This window comes from Ursus arctos, unplaced genomic scaffold (genome assembly GCF_023065955.2).
Source record: "Ursus arctos isolate Adak ecotype North America unplaced genomic scaffold, UrsArc2.0 scaffold_8, whole genome shotgun sequence".
Taxonomy (NCBI): Eukaryota; Metazoa; Chordata; class Mammalia; order Carnivora; family Ursidae; genus Ursus; species Ursus arctos.
This window is the reverse complement of record NW_026623100.1, coordinates 4,439,665-4,460,640: the sequence shown is the minus strand read 5'-3', so window position 1 is coordinate 4,460,640 and position 20,976 is coordinate 4,439,665. Positions and strand designations below refer to the sequence as shown.

General features: G+C 47.1%; 1 protein-coding gene across 5 annotated transcripts in view; it reads left to right on the top strand.

Annotated features, from left to right (window-relative positions):
* Positions 1 to 20,976, top strand: part of NCK2 (NCK adaptor protein 2) — a 147,565-nt gene that overhangs the window by 101,547 nt on the left and 25,042 nt on the right. For 4 of the 5 annotated variants that reach the window (XM_048222633.2, XM_048222631.2, XM_048222632.2 and 1 more), the window contains one exon: positions 3,816 to 4,057. In XM_048222633.2, the coding sequence (XP_048078590.1) occupies positions 3,832 to 4,057 (226 nt within the window). In that variant the 5' untranslated portion in view covers positions 3,816 to 3,831. The remainder of the gene's footprint in view (positions 1 to 3,815; positions 4,058 to 20,976) is intronic. The other variant, XM_048222634.2, reaches the window with a different exon arrangement.

The window sequence follows — 20,976 nt, the reverse complement described above, 5'->3', positions numbered from 1 at the left end:
TGAATCACTGTATCAGACACCTGAAACTAATATTACACTGTATGTTAACTGAAATTAAAAACTTAAAAAAAAAAGATATCCAGAGATACATTTTCTGTTTACTTTTTATTTTAAATGACTTTCTGAAGTCATTTATTTTTAATTCTTTTGCTTAGTAATGTGTTCCTACCCTCTGGTTCTTGTTCACACCTTTCTGGCCTGGAGAGCCCCCCCCTCTGACTCCACTGCACCCCCCAGTCCTACCCATCTTCTTAAGACTGAAATCATCCTCCTTTCCCTTTTCCCCACATCTTGGTTTCCTGCCATATACCTGGTTCAGCATCACCACCTTCCATCCCCCTGCTTTTACTCCCTTCTCGTCTTCTTTCCTTTGGGACTGCTGTTGATTGGCTGACATTCAGAAGCACTGGAGTAAGGCGTTTATTGATTGGTGGATTCTATGTCCATTGGGGTGAGGTGGTTGTTGATTGGTGGACTCCATTGGGTTGAGGTGGTTGTTGATTGGCTAGCCCTCTAATGCACAGGAACAAAGCACCTGTTGATTGGTGGATTTCACTGGAGTCAGGCAGTTATTGATTGGCTGGCCTCGTGAAGTTTTTATATTGATGGGAAGATGACATAAGTCAGTTAGAATAGGTTTGAAATCCATTGCTGTCATTTCCTAGGTGCGAGGGAACTTTTTATTTTCATCTGGCCTGGAATCCTAGATTTCCTGGGCTGACACAAGCCCATCAAACTGCAGATCACCCATTAGACCCTCAGGAAGCCACCCCCGCCAGAAGGGGGCACCTGAGCACAGACTTGGGAGTCAACAGGCCTGGGCTCAGATCCTGATTCTGTCATTCAGCATGTCACTTAATCTCTGTGATCCTCAGTCTCCTAAAAAATAACACCTCCCTGAAAGGTGGATGTTCTGGAGATGAAGCAAGTTGACATGTGTGGGGTACCCATCACACACTCAAAATTCCCATGATCGTCCACAGGTCTAATGACCCAAGGAAAGCGTCCTGAGGTGGCATTTTGTGACTTAGTCCCCGCTTACTTGGTTTTCCCCTTCTAAGGCCTATCAGAAAGATGAACTGTAGAAACCTGATGCTCAGACATCACTCCTTAAGATTCTGATATGATCGGTGTGGGGTAGAGCCTGGGCCCCTACGTGTTGCAGCTCCCGGAGATGTCCGTGTACACTGAAGCATACCCTGCCTGGCTAGCTCCTTACCTAACTGCTGTGCATGTAGTTACACCCTGCAGGAAAGTAACAAATTGCTCTTATTGGTCTTATGTGATGGACTGGTCTTGTTAAAAACTCTCTTGAAAACTGTGTAATTAAGAAACAAACCTGGTATTCAAATGGGATATTCTCTGAGCCCCCATCCTATTACTGCTCTCATTATTAAAAAAAACAAAAAACAAAAAACTGTTTTTATGACTTTGAAAAGGTTAGCCCTGACAGAAAGGTCAGGAGAGAGAGAGATACATAGTATGGACTCGAGATTTCCCAAAAGTATGTAACAAAATGGTCTCCAGTTTGGAAATGACGGTTGTGTCAACTCTGTCCTCTTGGGTGTTGGTTACATTATGCATAAGATTTATTAAATATTTCCTCCTTGCCGAAAGGTTTGTTATCTCTAAATTTGGAAGTTAATTCAAGAAACAGGAGAACATGTATTATTTATAAGTCTCTTTAGCATCTAGTAGAAAGTGTCACGTTATTTAAAAACGGTATTTGTGCGTCCATGGACTCAACACGCATTGGTTCCCTCTATAATCCTGAAGTCATCCCTAGAAAGTAATGAGAAATTGTGTCAGAGGGAAGAGGGTTTTCATCAAGAGTCTTTCCATTATCCCTTCCTTCCAAATTTTAAGGAAACTTGGTCATTTGAAGGATTGAATATCAAATTTTTCTGCTGGAAAAAATACTGGGCCATTTTGTACCTAAAAGGTATGGAACTGCTGACATAGTTGATAACTGTATTCATTTTAGTCCTTCAGCTATGCCTTTGCTATATATTACTTCCAGAACTGACTTAACTAGAAGTATAATATACCATATTTATTTCTTGTTTTAATAAACTTTGTATTTTGGGATGATTTTATATATGGTTCACTCTTGGTTTTGCGTATTTTATGGGCCTCGGCAAATGTATTATGATGTGTATCCACTATTAAAATATCATACAGAGCAGTTTCACTACTTTAAAAATCTCATGCTCTACCTGTTCATCCCACCCTCGTCCCTTGCCCCTGGCAACCACTGATCTTTTTACTGTCTCCATTGCTTTGCTTTTTCCAGAACGTCGTGTAGTTGGCATTGTTAAAGGGAAAATTATTCGTGACATTTGTTAAAGAAGGGTAAGGTAGACTTCACTGAGAGGCATTACTACAAGCAAGTTGCATTTGGACTCAATTCTAAATATAAGAAGTAAAAATGGGAGTTCATAGGCAGAGAATAAGGTAGGCCATAGATGAATTGATGGTTACTGAGAGGAAACATTAGGGGTAGAGGAGGGATTCTGACTAAACTGACCTCACAGGATTCTTCTTGAAGGCCGGCCAGGAGATCAGGCATCACCTGAGTAAGAGTGGAGGATTCTGGCTAAACCAGCTTAGCAGGATTCATGGTAAAATTGGGATACGCAGAGACAAACGTGGAAGTACAGGTGTTGAGGCCTCGTCTGGGAAGAGGATTCAGAGGAGCCTGACTAAAGTTTGGTCAAGGAGAGGGTCTTGTGAGAATGAGACAGTAGGTGGCCTTTACAGAGTGGCTTCTTTACTTAGCAATGCCTTTTCGTGGCTTGGTAGCTCATTTCTTTTTATCACGGAGTAATATTCCGTTACCTGGATGTACCACATTTCTCCATTCACCTCCTGAAGGACATCTTGATCACTTCCAAATTTTGCCAGTTATGAGTGAAGCTGCTATAAACACCCATGTGCAGGTTTCAAGAGTAATTTTATTTTATTATTTTATCTTATTTTGTTCAAGATTTTATTTGAGAGAAAGAGAATGAGTGGGGGAGGGGCAAAGGCAGAGGGAGAAGCAGACGCCCCACTGAGCAGGGAGCCTGATGCAGGACTCTATCCTAAGACCCTAGATCATGACCTGAGCCAAAGGCAGACCCTTAACCGACTGAGCCACGCAGGGGCCCCTCAAGAGTAATTTTATGTGTATAAAAAATTTGCAAAGATAGTACAGAGCATTCCCATATACCTTTTCCTCAGTTTACCATCTAGTGTTAACCTCTCCCACAACGATGGTGCATTTGTCAAAACTAAGGGATGAACATTGATCTGTGTTACTATTAACTAGACCTTATTCAGATTTCACCATTGTTTCCACTAATTTCCTTTTTCTGTTTCAGGAGCCCATCCCGGATATCCCATTTATTTTAGTTTTAACTTACAAGAGCAGTTTGGGTGTGTGTGTACATTAAATGCATTTATAAAACTCAGCGTATCTTGAGACAGTGGATATAAACATAGCAGCTACAAGGCGCTGCTGTTACTTAATCAAGGGAACACATTTAATTATGACATTGTTACTTAGAATTTTTGGAAAGTTTGTGCTCGGTTTTGGCACAGCAGGCAGATTTCCCAGTGTACAAAATGAGGATTTGTTTTATGAGGTTGCCGTTTCTAAACCAAATACTAAAGCTTGTTGAAAGAAGGTCATCTGAAGGTTATTTCAAGACCCAGGAGGAAACCGGTTGCCAAGTTGTAATAAAAGCTGTCAGTGCATAATTTTGCAAGTTGATGGGCAGGCTGAAGTGTTTGGTTGGTTCTCTAATGAGCATCTCCAAATGTTTTGCTGGCAGAAGGACTCCATGAAAGATGACAGAGGAGGTTATTGTGATAGCAAAGTGGGACTACACTGCCCAACAGGACCAGGAGCTGGACATCAAGAAAAACGAGCGCCTGTGGCTGCTGGATGACTCCAAGACATGGTGGCGGGTGAGGAACGCGGCCAACAGGACGGGCTACGTGCCGTCCAACTACGTGGAGAGGAAGAACAGCCTGAAGAAGGGCTCCCTCGTGAAGAACCTGAAGGACACGCTAGGTGAGTGTGCCCGTGTGGTAGGACCCGGATTAGAGCTGAACTACTTCCTGTTAGAGAGGCAGGCAGCCTTGTGTTTCGGGAGGGGGGTTGTTCATCTTTTTAGTTCGTGTGTGTGTGTGTGTGTGTGTGTGTGTGTGTGTTTAAAAAGGTCTGTTTTAAAGTTGACATCTTCCTAGTTGTCTTTTTTTTAACTCTCTGAAAATGAAGCGATCACAGTGGAGAAATTCCGTGTGTATCATTTCCTGGAGATTTTAGTCTGGAGTCTTATGTAAGTTGACACTCCTGCGTGTTGGGGGCCCCTGCACATGACTCTGTCTCCTGGCCTCATTTTCTGGAGGTTCTTGATGTGGCATTACCACCTCCAAAAATGTCAGCCACTCCGCCCATGTCACCCCATCAGGTCTTCTGTGTCTCACACAACCCTGTCCACGCGGCCTTCATGCATAGAGTGGGAAGGAGCGAAGAGTACTTCGAACCGGGTGGATTTTTTCCCATTCTCCTAGATGGATGACGTCCATACCACAGTCCCGGCCAGTGTTGGCTCAGGTGGCCGTGGGCACGCACCAGTGTGATGCGAGAGGCCGGCAGTGGTCACTCACGTGGGGACTGTTGGGAGCCCAACCCAGTTGGTTCGTCACCCGGTTTTCTTCCCACGCGCCCTGTATCCTGACGTGAGACAGGCCCCTTCGAATCACCTAAAGTGAATGGTGTCCCCTCTTGCCTCAGTGTGCTTATCCGACGTACTTACAGTAGTGAGTGCTTCAGATGGTGTGGGGAGGTAACTGTGAGGGCCTCCCCGAAGACTGATGAGCCGAGCTGCCGTTTACAAAAGTTAGTGCTGCCTCCTTATGAGAGTCTAATGCGGGTCATTCCTGAGGCTGCTGGTTATCGCTTAAGAGTTTGCTATGAACAAAGTCAATATAACCACCTGTGTTACATTTACTTGACTTTTCCCTTTTTATTTTTAACAGGAGGATGTGTTTCATGTGGGGTGGGAGGGGAGCAGGTGGGAAAACTGGAAAGAAAATTATACACCGAATGTAGTGGGTGTTGTGAGATATTCGTCTTAAATTTCGTGCAATCTTGAAGAGTCTCCTAAGTCTCTCTTCAGATCCACTTAAAGACTTCATTTATTGGGTAGTGTTTTGTGGTAGGGCTTACGTTATTTGTGTGATGTGGAAAGAGAAATGAGACACAGGCCTGAGTATGAATCACACCAGCTATCGCAGATTCTGAGGCTGATGTAGAAATTTCATTTTGCATGAGCAGTCTGATGCTTTTTCCACTAACTTCATACCCCTGTAATTTTTTTCCCCCAAATCACTTGAAAGAAACATGGTTGTCCTTTACCTATAACTCTTAATTAACTATGGCAGAAATGCAGTTAGCATGAACAGATAAATACCTGAGCTTAATATGATTTATTTTTTCCAATTTCAGCCTCTCGCCCACCAAAGTACCTTCTTTCGGAGCTGCTAAACATCCTTGACTTGTTTTGTTTTCTTTCTTATCCATTTTTTAAAATGTATTCTTGATATCGTAGTTAATTAAGAATGAGATACTGAGAAATTGAGTGAGATGATCAGAAAGGAAATAAGACAAAGCGAGCACTCTGAACTATCTAGAAATTTCCTGGAATACCTTGTCATTTTTTTTTTTTCTTCACTTTGTAAAAGGAGAAAAGACAAAGCCTCAAATTGAAACCATTAACCAGATGTCTCACTCTGTGTCTACTTTTTCTGGAGCTGTGATCTGTTAGTTGTGCTGGAGAACGGTGGGCCTCCCGGCATAGAGGAGCCTCACTCCACGAGCCCTTCCTGGTGCTGGGTACTGGGTGCTGGGGGTACTGTGGGCTCTCAGCATAGAGGAGCCTCACTCCACCAGCCCTTCCTGGTGCTGGGTACTGGGTGCTGGGGGGTACTGTGGGCCTCCCGGCATAGGGGAGCCTCACTCCACCGGCCCTTCCTGGTGCTGGGTACTGGGTGCTGGGGGTACTGTGGCCTCTCAGCATAGAGGAGCCTCACCCCACCACCCCCTCCTGGTGCTGGGTGCTGGGCCACCACCCCGCCCCCGACAGATGGCCACCCAGCTCTGCCAGAGCACTTCTACCTCGACAGTCAGCCAGTTCCATTTTTGGAGAACACAGATTGCTCGAAAGCTCTCCCTTAAATAGAATCAGAGTTTGCTTTCCTTTAACTTGTTCCCCTTGGCTCTTGGTTGCTGCCTGAGTAGCGTGTGCCCCTCTCCTGGAAGATGACAGCTCCCCACCAGGCCTCATAGTTCAGGTGCACAGCTGCTTGGACACATTTGTGCTAAGCATGACGTGTTGTAAAAACACAGATAAAATTATATTTTCAACATCTCTATCTGTGGAGAATGCCCCCCCCCCTTTTCGTGTATCTTTTTATTTTGTATTCACTGTGCTGCCCGGAAGCCTTGCTTTTGTTGCACCAAGAGAGACCTTGGTATTCCAGGGTGAGTTTTCCATTGCCCTCTTGCACAGTACCGAGAGGAAGGGAGGCCCCCCGACAAGAAATCCCCACAGTGGAGTGACTTCTTAATCCCCCACAGCCGCACCTGACATGGCATCATTGGCAACAAGGAAGGTGAGAAAACCTTCTGCGGCCCGTCCTGCCTCCCACTCGTCCCTATGGCTAGAAAGGTTGGAGCCAAGTGTTTATGGCTCCCTGCTTCAAGTATTGTCACCAGCATGCTGTCACGATTACAGCGTGATTTTAGTTGATGCAGCCGGCAGAAATTCTCTCTAGTGCATGTGAGAAGGAGTGAAAATTATGTTGGTAACTACACGGCATTGTGTCGACCTTCCAGCAGCTACACGTGGTAGTCATCCACCTTTGTGATTTTTACGCTATGGAAATCCACCTGATTCCTCAGTCCAGAGTAAGGTTTCCCTGGCGGGTGCCCGGTTTGGGATAAAATCACACCAGACTCCCCAGCAAAGTGTTATAAATGTGTTTATGTCTCTGTTGCAGAGAACTGGAACTCTGTGGAGCTCCGTCCTGCTTTCTCATATTCAATTGCTCTGTTGAGATCAGTGGAAAATTCAATTTAATCACATGCAATACTTTGTTAGAGTAACTTCTAGAAAGCAGTACCTTTGACAAAAAGATCTCTGTTAGGAAAGGATTAACATTCTTTCTTTTCCTTTAATAATTTATAATCGAATAAAACAATATGGGCTCTTATTTGCACATGAGCAAAACATTTATAAACTGGATCTCCTCTCATATTCAACTTATGATCATGAATTGTCAAAGAGAACTTTTCCGCAGATAACAAGGGGCAATTGTTAAGAACCCTTTCTGCTGGCAGAGCCCAGTTGATATTTTGAAGGGCTCAAACCGTACAGCTCTTTGCTCCATGGTGAGGAGCGTTCCTGGTCTACAGTCTGGCCTTGACCTTGCAGCCTCACTCATTAAATCACGTGGGTCAGGTGTTTTAAAGCACCGTGCTACATCTTTTGAGATGGGGAAGCTGCTTCCAGGGAGGTATTTTTCAAAGATTTTCCCTCAGACTACTGAAGAACAGTTTTTGTTGTAACTTCGTGACGGCAGCTGGGACCCAGCAAAGCCCCAAGGTTAACTCTGTTCTCAGTGGTTCACTTAAGTCCACACGCTGACTTGGGTTACCCAAAACGATACGGTTCCATTTAGAAGCTATTAGCAACCTCCTCGGAGGGTTTGTTTCAAGGCACACGTGTCTGTCACTGACTACCTCCCTGGGTGTCTGGAGCCAGAAGTGACCCACCCCCTGCAGTTGTTCCTTTAGCATTTGTCCCAGTGTGACCATACCTAAGGCCAGTTAGCAGCCTGCCAGTGATTAGCACCAGGACTCCCACCTCTGATTCCAAGCCACACCTGGGAGTACAGGGAGACTCCCTGATGCTAACTAACTGTAAAATAGCCCTTGTACCCTTTTGAGCAAATGCTTTCAGACAGGGAGGGGGTGGTTCCTATGGGTGAAATTCACAGAGCTCTTAGAGGCAGAGCCATGCTGGGATTGACTTTGGGTGGCTAAGTGACTTCCCCAGGAACACACTATTACTAGTACCGCTGTGGGATGGAGATGGATCTCAAACTTGTATCCAAATCCAAGTTGAATACCCAGATTTATTGGGTAGGCATTTGATAGAATTCCATTGTAGAGACAGGCAGTTAGACTATTAGAGGAGATTTTATTGATACCCAGTCCTTTATTTTATTTTATTTTATTTATTTATTTTTTAAGATTTTATTTTTATTCATTTATTTGACAACGAGAGAGACAGCCAGCGATAGAAGGAACACCAGCAGGAGGAGTGGGAGAGAAAGAAGCAGGCTTCCAGCAGAGCAGAGAGCCCGACGCGGGGCTCACTCCCAGGACCCTGGGATCACACCCTGAGCCGAAGGCAGACGCTTAACGACTGAGCCACCCAGGCGCCCCAGTCCTTTATTTTAGAGACAAAAACTTACTAGCAAAACTTGAACGGACTCAGAGAATTGGGCAATAATAATGTACTGATGTTAACTTCCTGACTTGATGGTTGCATTGCCGTTGTGAAGGAGACTGTCCTTATTTCTAGAAACACACACTGAGCATTTAGGTTTGTTGGAACGTCATGTAGACAGGGGAGTGGCTCTCAGATGGCTCAGGGAAAATAATATTTTTGCGCCATTGTTCTAACTTCACATTAAAACGAATGGATAGTCATGAGTGGTTTAGGGACCACCCCAAGGCTCTAAAGTAGGCTTGTAACAGAGGAGATGTACCTTGGGCACCCCCCCACCCTCTGCTTTGTCCAGGCATCTACTTACCCTAAATTTGGCATCAGCCTTTCAGAGATCAGAGTATTACTGAGCACCTGCTGCCATTGGACCTAAAACATAAGAATAACACCGGGTGTCCGGCTGATGCTTCATCAGAATGGTTTCCCACAGTGCTTAATTCAGAACTTCTCTATAATTATCCAGAGTTCTCGCCTTGTCCCTAGCTTGCAAGTGGGGGAATCCCCGCCGCTTGCTGGATCAGCCTGGACTGTTCTGAGTCAGTTCAGTGTGTACTTTTTTGTTGACATGGAGATAGGGAGAGTGATGGTCGGAAGTGATCTCCTGGGCTCACTGCCTCCGTGATTGTGTGGACTATGAGGGAATTTTTGTTTAGAGACCACAGGATTGCAGATTTTTGCTGTGCTTATAAATGTGCTCAGCGGGCTTGAGCCAGGGCAGGTGGTCAGTTAAAAATGAGCAGTGAGTGACGACTGCCCCAGCCTATGGTGTGGGAACAGAGTCTGCATTTGCGCTGTCCCTTCCTCACTCTGTCCCTGGGAAGTCCCTTCTGAGCTGCTTCATTCCCTGCTGAGTGACCTTTGGAAACAGTAACCAAAACCTTTGAAACCGAGATGCAAACATTATGTGGGAACCGCATGGTGTAATAGGGTATGTCTGGATCAGAAGTGGGAGCCTGGCCGGATGTGATATGAAATAAGGAGAAGGTTCAGTCCGATCTTTTGAAGCTTGTGATAACTGCGAAAATGACACTGGCATTTCCCAGTAAGCAATCCTCAGTTGAGCTCTGGCACCATCTCGGCCTCATTGGAAACTGCAGCGTGGGCCTCTGTCCTACCCTTCACGGAGCCGTGTGCATAATGGTTAGGAGAGAGACTCACCACCATGTTCAGATCCAGTCTTTGCCCAGCTGTTGAACTCTGTGGACCTCAACTGCATCATCTGTAAAATGGGAAAAGTGACTGCTTGTCTCCTGCAACTACTGAGAATTGAATGAAGTCATTCAGCGAAGAATACCCAGGCTGAGCAGGCCCTTGAGAGAGCAGATGGGCTTCAGATGAGGAAGGAGAACGTAAGCCAAGATTTGGAGGCTGGAAGCCAAATTGTGTTGGAGGACATTCCTGGAGCTAGCTGGACTGGGGTGAGGGAGAGCATGGGGGTGTCCTGAGCGATCCGGGTGCCCCACACAGTGGGCCCTGAACACCAGGCCCGGGACCATTTAGAAAGGGAGCCCCCAAGAGTTTCCATGTGGTGGACAGAGACGACCGTCAGGGTGTGCACGAGGCAGTCTGGTCCTGGTCCTCAGGAAGGGACTGGAGAGGGCCCGTCTGTCCGCAGGAGGCTGGGAATGAGGCCGCAGAGCCACCCGGGGGTGATGTCGTAAGTCTAAGCTCAGCAGCGGAGGGGGATTTCACAGGAAAACCCCAGGACTCTGTGCTGACTGGGTATGGAGCAGCTGGAAGAAGTATTAGCTACAGATGACTCCAGGGTTCTGAGCCTGAATGAATGTCCAGCAGAGAATTCGGGAAGTAGGAAGAGAAATCGGGCTGTGAGGACAAGGCCTGTTTAAGTTTGAGGTGATGGCAGGACATCCATGGAAACGTTCAGTAGGATGCTTCAGGCATGAATGTCAACTTCAGGAGACAAAATTCAGATGTGTGTGATGATGTTCTTCCTACTTTTATGTGAATTTTAGTTTTGGACTCTATATAAATATTTTTATCTACGGCCCGCAGTGGGGACCTCACATTTCTGCGGCCATGTTTCAGGGACCTCAGATGGGCTTTCAGTGTTTCTGTTGTCCCAAGGACTGGTCCCAGGCCTCCGGTCCCCTTGGGAGCGCTGTCACCATGGCCGTGCCCTGGCAGAAGAGCCCGCAGGCTCCCTGAGCCCGTATTCCCCGTGCTCCTGACAATCCCTGCAAAAACGTGTCCCCCCCCCCCCCCCGACATCCTGCAGACAAACCAAAAGTGAATGCCACAGAAAAATTCAGACCAGGACCCCAAAACGGATTTCGTGTGCATGCCTCCAGTGCGCAGACGGTAGTAACCGTCTCTCTCTGAGTGTCTCCTCGTGCCCGGGAGCGCGCTGTGTGCCTGCGTGCACTTCTGTTTCCATCTTCACTCTAACTCGAAGAGGGACGTGCCGATATCCTGGTTCCCTGTGTGAAAACCCGGACATCGGGAAGTTAGGCATGTGCCCAGGAACACACAGTAAGGGACGGGGTTGGAATTCACACCACGTCTGCCCAACTTCAACCTCCATTATTGTTGGTCAGCTGCTAGAATTGGGGGTTCAGATCGGGCAGGGTTGGGGGGACACAATGCCTGCCTGGAGTCGGTACCGGGGAAATCCACCCCTCCCCGGGCCCCCACCTGCACAGCCGTTGGTGGTTTCCTTCCACTTTTGCTCTCACCCCTGAAATGCTAGGGGCCAGCTCTTTCGGTGAGCATCGTTTTCTCCCTGACCCCAAGCGAGCCACTTAGTAATTCTGCCCAGTTGCTTCATGTTGGGGTGAGCAAGAGCCATTCATTAAAATGATTTAGAGGCTGAATGTCACGGGAACATGTCTTCTTGTCTGTACGTTGGTTTTTATTTCGGGAGCCGTCTGGCCAGTGGCCAGGCTGTAACCACCACTACCGGGCACATACATTTCAGCCGTCTTCACCACTCACGGTTCCTCTGGACGGCCCAGGTCTCCGCAAACAGGCATTCCTCAGCCTTGCCGTCTCTGAGATGCCGCGCTCTATAAAACTACCATTTAACACAGCCTACTTAGTTTTAAGAGCCTGGAAAATATGGGAAAATACAAATTACCTGTGATCTCCTCACCCCGAACTCATCCCTGGGTCTGTTTGCTCAGTATTTATACACGTATATAATCAGAATGACGTTGCATAGGTGACTTCCCGCTGTTCCTAATACTGGCTGTCACACTGCCATTAGTGCAGAAGATATCCAGCTCTTTCTGCAAGGCACACGTGCTGGTCCCAGCACAGGCTGGAAAGGAGATTGACCAGGTGAATGTTGGCATCCACTTCCTGGCTCGTCGGTGCCCGGCGGGCTGAGTTCTGGGTATTCTGTCAACCACGCAAAAGGAGAAGCTGGTTCTTTATGGTGCATCTGTCATAGAAGTCGTTTGTTTCCTGGATGGAATGTTCTTCAAGGGTAAGAAAATTGCTATTAATCTTCCTGGAAGTCACTTAAACATGATTCCTAGGCTGTGTCACTCTGTGAGGAACCAGTTCTTCATTTCAAGAAAGCGCAAAGCCAAACCATTCCCCATGAAAAATTTGTACATAACACATGGAAAGGTTAAGGTAACTCCTCTTGATTTTTTAAAATCCCAGTGTAGGTAACGTACAGAGTTCTGTTAGTTTCTGGTGTACGATGTAGTGATTCAGCACTTCCATCCATCACCCGGTGCTCATCAGGACAGGTGCACTCCTTCATTGCCATCACCTAGTAACTCCTTTAGGTTTTGAACATTCGACTCCTCCAGCCAGTTATCATCCCCTCACGGTAATAAAGCAGGGAGTCTGGGTTCCCAGAGTTACAGTTAGCATGTCGGGTTTACCTTTCTGGTCTCTGTTGTATAATTTACCATCGTTATGACCATGAATCACCTACACGTCTCATAATTTGGAATTCTTTAGGATTCTGTCTTGGGAGCTCATTCCCAATAGAAGTGACCTGCCAAATGTATTGCCCACATAATATGGAAGCTTCTACGGCAATTGTGGTGCCAGCGACCCAAAATAAACTTGGATTTGTTTTTGTATATCATAAGCGTCCAAGTATTTAGAACCAAAAATGTAAAACAACTCACAACAGATTAGTGGGAGGATAATTAGAGACGAGACAGATTGTTAAAAAGAATGCTAACGAGAGAAAAGCCAGGAGAGGCGAGGGGAAATGAGGAGGGGTCTGTACCTGGAGAAAACCAGGAGAAGCAGGCGTGTTGTCACGTGTGGGTGTGCGAGAGCCACGTTGCTCTGTCCCCTGGGCCGGCTGCTACCCTGTGTCCTGAGGAAGCACGAGAACACAGGTTATGTATTTCCCAGAAACCCATGTCTTGTATGCTGCTTGTTAAAATTATCATTTTCTGCTTCAGTTTTATAAAGAACATAGAGAACACCCTTTCTTGACTAAAGAGATATTCATGTGGGAGCCTCAAGTTTTAGAACAGAGAAACATGAACTAAAAATGCCTAGGAATTAAAGTAAAATCTTCTTACCATGTTTCTAACTGTGTTTCCCCATATGGCACGCTCTCTTTTTTAGACCCTCTCCATATGTCTCAAATGTTCCTTCTCGCTATTACATTTTGGTGTCTGTCCCCTGGGGGCAGGCATGGGGTGCAGAGAGGGTATTTGTTTACTCGCCTGTGCTGTGGTGCTTGACGCTGAGCCCCTGAATCCCTACGGGGCCCGCATGGGCACCTCCTGGTGGTGCCCCCTCCCCGCTGAGCTCCTGCCCGGTGCTCAGCACTGGAGGGCAGGTGGGCACCTGCAGGGTTCCTGCCTGGTCCCTGCCCTAGGCTGGAGTGTAATTGGCGGGCTGCAGGCGGCCCTCCACACTGCTGATGCCTTGTCTTCGTGCTTCCCCCTCCTCCCCGTTGCGAACCCACAGACTCGGGAAACACCCCCAGTTGCCCTAGTGGTTCTCACAGCCCGGAAGCCACCTGGAGGGCAGCCCTTCATCCGTTTTTTAAGACTGGGCCTTTCTGTTTACAGGGAATCTCGCTTGATTTTGTATTTTTGGTTTTTCAGGGAGCAACGCAGTGGATGGTCTGACTTGGAAAATTGGAGTGTTTATAAGTAGAGCATGAATTAGTAGTGAAATGGTAGTGGTTCTTACACTACTAATTTAACCTGGCTACATACATAACATTTATCCTCAGGTGCTACGAAAAATGCTGTGGTGACCATGTGAACCCCTTGCGGTGGTTCCATGGTTTTGGTTTTTTTTTCTTCTTATCCTAATACACATAGTTAAGTTTGAAAAGTGGAATTCATTTGAGAGTTTGGGCTATCTGTAGAACCCTCGAATACCAGAATGAGTCTTGAGATAACCTGGTCCAAGCTTTTCTATGAAAATCAGGCAAATGGAGTGACTTGCCCAAGGTTGCAAGGCTCGTTCACAGCAAAGCCAGGCCTCTTGAGGCACAGGCGGGGCGCTGTCCATGGAAGCCAGAGATGAGGGGCCTGGAGGCCGGAGCCCATGGACATCAAAGGCCCCTTCTTGGAGCACAGGCGGGTACAGCTTGGCATCTTGGTAACTGGTGTCTGCCCTGTTCAGAGCAGCATGTGAGCTTGTGAGCCTTTCTGCTCATCCCTACTTGGAAAAGGGGCTCCTTTTTCACCCTATGGCAAGGCCCATTTTGCACTGATTGCACATTCTGTGACTGATCATGGTGGCCCTCATGACATCGCTGCTCCTGACCTGGAGAGCAGGAGTGAGGTTGAGGGCCTGGCCCCCCAGGAGCATTTTAGGAAGAAAACAGATATGTGCACACCTCAGTTGGGAAAACACCACCTGTGCTCTTCTCCACTTGGTTCTGCCTTTTTCCTCAACCAGGAAGGGAAACCGTTAGATGTTTTAATAACAGCAGTAAACACGATGACAGCTATCGCTTGGTCTCCTGCCGTGTCTCAGACATTGCATTTCATGGAGTCCCCCGTCACTGGACCCTCCTAACAGCCCACTGGGGCCACCGATATCCTTGTACTACAGATGGAGAAACCGAGGGAGGGAGATGCGGTAGGATCACCGCGGTTCCAAGCTGGTCGGTGTGAGAGCCAGGCTTGCAATGCCGTCTGAAGTGTGGCTCCGTCGTCGCTGCCAGCCGCTTGCCACCTGGGTTTCCCCCCCACGAATGTGCTGCCGTCCCTTTGCTCGTTTGCATGCAGTTATCATTTCATTTCACTTAGCAGGTACGGTCCTAAGAAGTTGCATGTGCTCTGAGCTTCTGCCAGCGGATCGACACGCTCGGTCACGTGGCAGCATGTCGTGGCCGCGTCTTGTACACCCCTTTGCATATTCAGAGATGCTTGTGCTAATGGGTCGGGAATATGTGTTGAGAGGTACTAAATATGTATTTTTAATTAAAAATTATAATGAAAAATTTTAAAAATTCTTTTCATTGGCATCTGTGTTACCATTCGACTTTCACATCGGGTAGAAAATCCTCTACTGTAAATGATCTTTTTTTTTCAGGCTGAGATGTTCGACCATGTTATTTGCCTGCCTGCTCACACATGAACAGGCTTTCTTATGCCCAGAGATGGAAATTTCAGTCCAGAGCCCCGGACGCATAGCCCCGTGTGATGGTAGGCCCTCCGCTCCGGCACCCCTCTCTGAGCTGGCTCGTGGGGGGCTGCCCATTGGAGGAGGGACCGCCTGGGCAGAGGGATGGCCAACAGTCACTTTGTCCATCCCTCAGCGGGCAACCCCTACGCAGGCAGTGGGGGTTTGCCTCGGGTGTGGCAGCCCCCTTCCATGTACACGTGTCCTTCCTCCCTCCGGGGTTGGGAGGTTTGCTAATTGTGGTGACAGCCCGCTTCTCAGTAACGTGTTAACACTCCCGGCAACATAGGTGTGTATCATTGGAGAGATCAGTGGGAAGGACTGATCAGTGCGTACGGAATTGTGGTGGTGAGATAGGAAGTGGAGCTTATTAACTTGAGCAAACACTTACTGAATGTCAGTCCCTGAGGCCACAACAGGACTAAACACCATCTTTCTCAGGGAGATAATACAAAACGGTGAGACGGGCACTGAAATGGAGGTGGGTGAGTACTATGGGGGGGGGGGTGTGGGGGTGACGTGACATTATTTTCGTGTTTGTGGATCTTAGTGCTGAGCGGGCGTTTGGGATCAGCCCTCGCTTTACTGTGGCGGAAAGGCCCACAGGAAGTTAGTTACTCGCTGACCCCGAGTCCTGCCCACGAGCCCGTGGTGTTTCCCATGGTCATGTTGTCTGTGGTCTGGCTGTGGAGATGCGGACCGACTATGCCTTTGGGAGAAACCTTGGTTTTCATTTTTAAAAGCTAGATTCAAACCCCTGGAGGAAGAAGGTTTCCTGGCCAGCTTTGTACTCCAGCCTCCTTTGTTTCTAGCCCAACCTGGCTGTCAGGAGGATGTGTTCTCCCCTGTTGTCAAACCTGACAGAGAGTGTGGATGGACCGTGGCTTCCAACAGCAATGACAATAAGGCTGGGATTTTTTGCAAATGAAGCTGTTGCCCAAAGAGACACAAAAGCTGCCAAGGATGCATTTAGTCCTTTGTCTCACAAGTGGTTAGAAGCTTCATATTTCCCCTTCCTTCAGCCTGTCTGGTTCCTAATGATGAGTCACGATGCCAGGTGGAATTTTTTCTGCCAGTGGGACACTCAGAAGAGAGTTAAGTTGATAGGCCTTTTGCTTTGCCCAACACCGTTCCGCCAGCCTCCGCTGTACACGTCTTCGCCGCAGCACGGCCCAGCCCTTCGGCCTCGTCCCACATCCCACTGTCCCGCTTGTCCTCCGTAACTTGGCCCCAAGGCCTCCTTCACATCTTGTTCACAGCCCCGTGCCGCCTGTCTCCTCTGCCCCTGCGCTGCCTCTCCTCTCCTGAGCTCATCCATGGTCAGCGGTTGGCGACGTGTCTGAGCCTCTGTGTTACCTGATGCTAACTGAAACAGCTGGGTGAGGGCATTTATGCTTGAGTCGACTTTGACTTAGAGTTGGCCTTGTCTGAAATAAGTTGTGCTGAAGAGCCTGCCCCCTCTCTTGAGCTGCCCGTGGGGTTTCCTCTGACAAGCTGTACCTAAGATACTGACCACGGTGAATTCATCTGGGACCATCCGAAGTCAAATACACTAGCCCCCATCAGATTGAGGTTCGATGGTGTGGGTGGGTTAAGCCTGATGTCTATGGCCACCCATGTCACAGATTTCCCACGATGGCTCTTGCAGTAAGTATTTTCAAACCAGGATTCTCTGGGCTTAGGCAGCAGGCACGCCAGCCCCGCAGTTAACCATGACACAGAGGGGACGCTGGTCCCCCATCCCCACCATCCCACACCCAAACCTGGGTGCTCCCAAACCACGACTGTATTCTTTTGGACTTTCTCACCCAAATATAGCACTTTGCTAAGTGGGAATCAACAGTTTGGCATATTGAAGGAGGTGGGCTGGGAGGAGTGAGAGTGGGGGATGGGCAGTTGTATTTTTCAGCAGTCTTCATTGAAGTGACAGAAAGTCCAATCAAAAGTAGACAAGGTGAGGGGCGCCTGGGTGGCTCAGTCATTAAGCATCTGCCTTCGGCTCAGGGCGTGATCCTGGAGTCCTGGGATCGAGCCCCACATCAGGCTCCTCCGCTGGAAGCCTGCTTCTTCCTCTCCCACTCCCCCTGCTTGTGTTCCCTCTCTCACTGGCTGTCTCTCTCTCTGTCAAATAAATAAATAAAATCTTAAAAAAAAAAGAAAAGATAAGGTGGAAAAAAAAAAGAACAAAAAGAAGAGGAAAATTTCAAAAGGGAATCCGTTAGCTCCCATCATTGGGAAGTATGGTTGGATCCAGGGGCTCTTTCTCTCATTCTGGGCCTCATCCCTGCTCAGCCCTTCATTCTTCACAAACTTCTACAAACTTGGGCAACACCAGGTGGTGATGGCTGGTAGTCCCTCATAACTGCGGCAGGTGTGAGTCATGGGTCCCCCGTGGATGGCCCGGTGGGGTGGGGATGGCCCTGCTGAACACAAGAAGAGGAGTTTTGTTGAATAAGAGAGGGGATAAAGGCTACTGAACATTTGAAAACAAAAACAGAGGACCACTGCATTGATTTTAAATGGTTACCCTTTAAAATATCAGAAGTTTAGTAAATTTGAGGGTTTTTCCCTTTACATATATATCAAATATTTTGATCGTAAATTTCGGTACTGGCTGTTCTCTGAATGGTGAAAGCTAATATTCTGGCATAGCTAAAAAACTAGACACAAATTAAACACGCATATAATAGAACAAAAAGCTGTTAGAAGCCAAACATTAAATATATCCTAACCTTATATGAAAAGTAACTTTGGACACTTTGTACCTTAATCAAACCTTGTCAGATCTCCTTAGCATTTAATAATAAAAGCCCTTCGTAATTTTCAGTTGACTCTTATAATAGAGCCCTAAGCCTAATGGGGGAAATCCCCATAATTAATGACCTCTAGTCTTATTGTAAATGGCATTTTAGGTACAAGGAAGCTTTCTAGTTAAATCTGGTTTATGTTGCAGATACGATAAGTAACAAAAATAAAATGTCTTTGAAATAGACCTCCTAAAATTTGGTGCAAACGTCTAAATGAATCAACTTGAATATACTTCTGAACTATCAAATTTGTTTGACATTTTGTCTTAAGTCCCCAGAACCCCAGCTGGCAGGTGACAGAGCATATTTTGAAGTCATCTGTTTTAACATCTCTTTATCTTCAAAGGAGTATTTAAAAGATTTTGACTTGAAAATCACCAACATTAATAATGTATGACATATTCAAGCTTTTATTAGAACTCCACCTTTAATGTATGTAATTTTATTCAAGAAAGTTAAAAATGTGCTCATTATTGTTGATGAAAATGTAACTCAGGATTAGAGATCCAGAGCTTGGTGTAAGAAAATCGTCACAAAAGCTGAAAAGTATAGTTTATTTAGATCCAACTCCCCTATTTGCCACTTCAAATCCTATTTTTATTACTGTTATTAGATGCAGATAAAGCTCTTTGAACAAATTGTGGCTGGCCTTTAATGTGACAGCTACAGAGGTGGCTCTGTCAAGGAGCTTGTTCACATCCTTCCTCGGCTCTAAACCAGTCCATCCCAGGCAGCCCTATGCTGATGGGTCCATGCGCTTCTGTCCAGCCTGACTGCTAACTGGCCTGGAGTCCTGGGCCAGCGTTCAGGCTCTCCAAGACTTTTACCCATCTCCATATGTGGAGCACATCGTCCAGTGCCCTCCTGCCCAGGACCCCTGGTGGAGCAAGGAGAGCGTTGGAGCTGCCAGGGGGCACGGGGCAAGTTGGGGGATTGAGGGGGTGTGGACCCGACCCCAGTTATCCTGAGAGCCTAATCTTTACTGTAGAAGTTAAAATCCTGGTCACTCCTGAGCACATGCCACATGAGACAACGTCTTTTTCTTTTTTTAACAGTGATTTCCATTTGTTCTTTGTTCTTTCTTTGTGCAAAGGTGTTGCAGTTCATACATTATTGAACAAGCTGTAGAGAAAGTCATTACTTGGTGAAAAAATGTTACTTAACATCCCCTAATACAGCATGCCAGCAATTGCAGGTTTTCTGATGGTCCAATTCTAGATACTCTCATTGGTAATACAGTTCATGCAGAGCACAGTGCAGCAAAGCCTCCAACCAAAATGCTCAAGCCCCAAATAGTCTGTGCAGTTGGATTTTAGGATTAACGGAGAACGGAAAGAAAAGCCCATCCTTTGAAGTCATGCCAAATCTTGCTGAAACACACCAGTACTCCCCCATGCTTCAGGTCCCATGTGGTGGGGTCTGGAACTGCCTGGGATCCTGCATGTATCTAGCTCCCAGACCTAAGAAAGAGGGTGTTGGGGGATGGAGGGTGGGTGGCAGGAAGGGGTGTGGCCAGGCAGGGGGGCCGAGTGCTGCTCTTGGGCCCTTCCTGTCTACAGCCCGGCTCTCCCGGGAATTCACGTTTGGGCCAAAGTGAGCAGGCCCCATGAGAAAGTGTGTTCTTCCAAAATACGGCACAGTGAGTAGAAACTGGTTAATGGGGGCTTCTGGTCGGCCATGTTTGGTTAGTTACTGTTTACTTATAGTAGGTAAAGATTACCTGAGACTTTGCAAAAGAGTGTGAGGATTTGCCTCTTCTGCTGAGAACATAAGTAAAATTGTAAGAGGAAAAAAAAATCACATTGTCTTTGTTAGAAAATAAAAGCACACATTGGAGTTCAAGGTGCTTTTGCTACAACTGTGAGAAGTAGGTGTTTTGACTTAAATGAAAGAAGAAGAAACAAGGCAGAAGAGGTGTGGGAAAAATAGCCATAGAGAAAGTGGGGGACGGGGGAACTGAACTTCCCACCTGCATCCTTCCCTAGAAGGTAACAGATTTGCCTTTAAATTAGAAATGTTGCTTGGAGCCTGGACACTGCGCAGTGGTGCGGGGCTTGGGGCTGGGCGGGCACAGCAGCACAGCCATCCCCTGAGACGTCTGTGAACGACACTGCCTGTTCTGCACTCAGAGATTTCCCGTTGAGCCTTTGAGATCTCATAGCTGCCACATGGCAGTGGCCACATGGCCTCATGGTTACTCGTGATCTGTTTCTTATCCCAAATCTTCGCTCCCTGAACATCAGCCCTGCTCCCGCCTGGAGACATGGGCCATTTCCTTTCCCTAGGATCAGAGGAAGCACTCATCACAGCTTTGGAGGGTTGGTATGGAAAGTGAGGATAGACTTTTGACACCCCACGGTCCTCATGCATTTCCCATAGAAATCTTGGTACAGGGTCTTAGGGATTAAATGGGCTTTTATTGGTGTACGAGTCTATGCCACTTCACTGGATGTATGTGTTGGGCCAGCTCTCTGATGCCCCTCAGCCTCAGTTTCCCCATCTGCAGAAATGGGGGGGATGCTCACTTTGTCCCTGGACTGTTCTGAGTGTGCAGATCGTGTAGATATCAGTAAGGTCAGGGTCCTCCCTATTCCCAGACACCTGTCTCTTGAATTTCACTGCCTCAGCAGCTGTATGTGAGATTGTGCCCATGGAATAAAGTTGCTCGGGTGCCAGAAGCTCTACAGGCAAGCTTTCTGTTTTCGTGGCCATCTGGCACTGGTAACATTGTTGCCAAGACTGTTCAGAGGACTTTGGCCCTCTCCTGGTAAAATACCTGTTTGAGAAAAAAGAAATTCAAAGCCCTCAGAGTAGTAATTGTTATTCATAGAACCCTTCCTGTGCCTTATATTACAGTCTGCAGTTAGGTACCTGTTAGCGGCTAAATTATGTCCCCCAGAATTCATATGTTGAAGTCTTAGCCCCCAGTAAGTCTTACCAACCCAGACTTGGTAAAGGTCCTTTAAAGATGTCATTGAGTTAAAATGCGGTCTTTAGGGTGGGTTCTAGTCCAGTGTGAG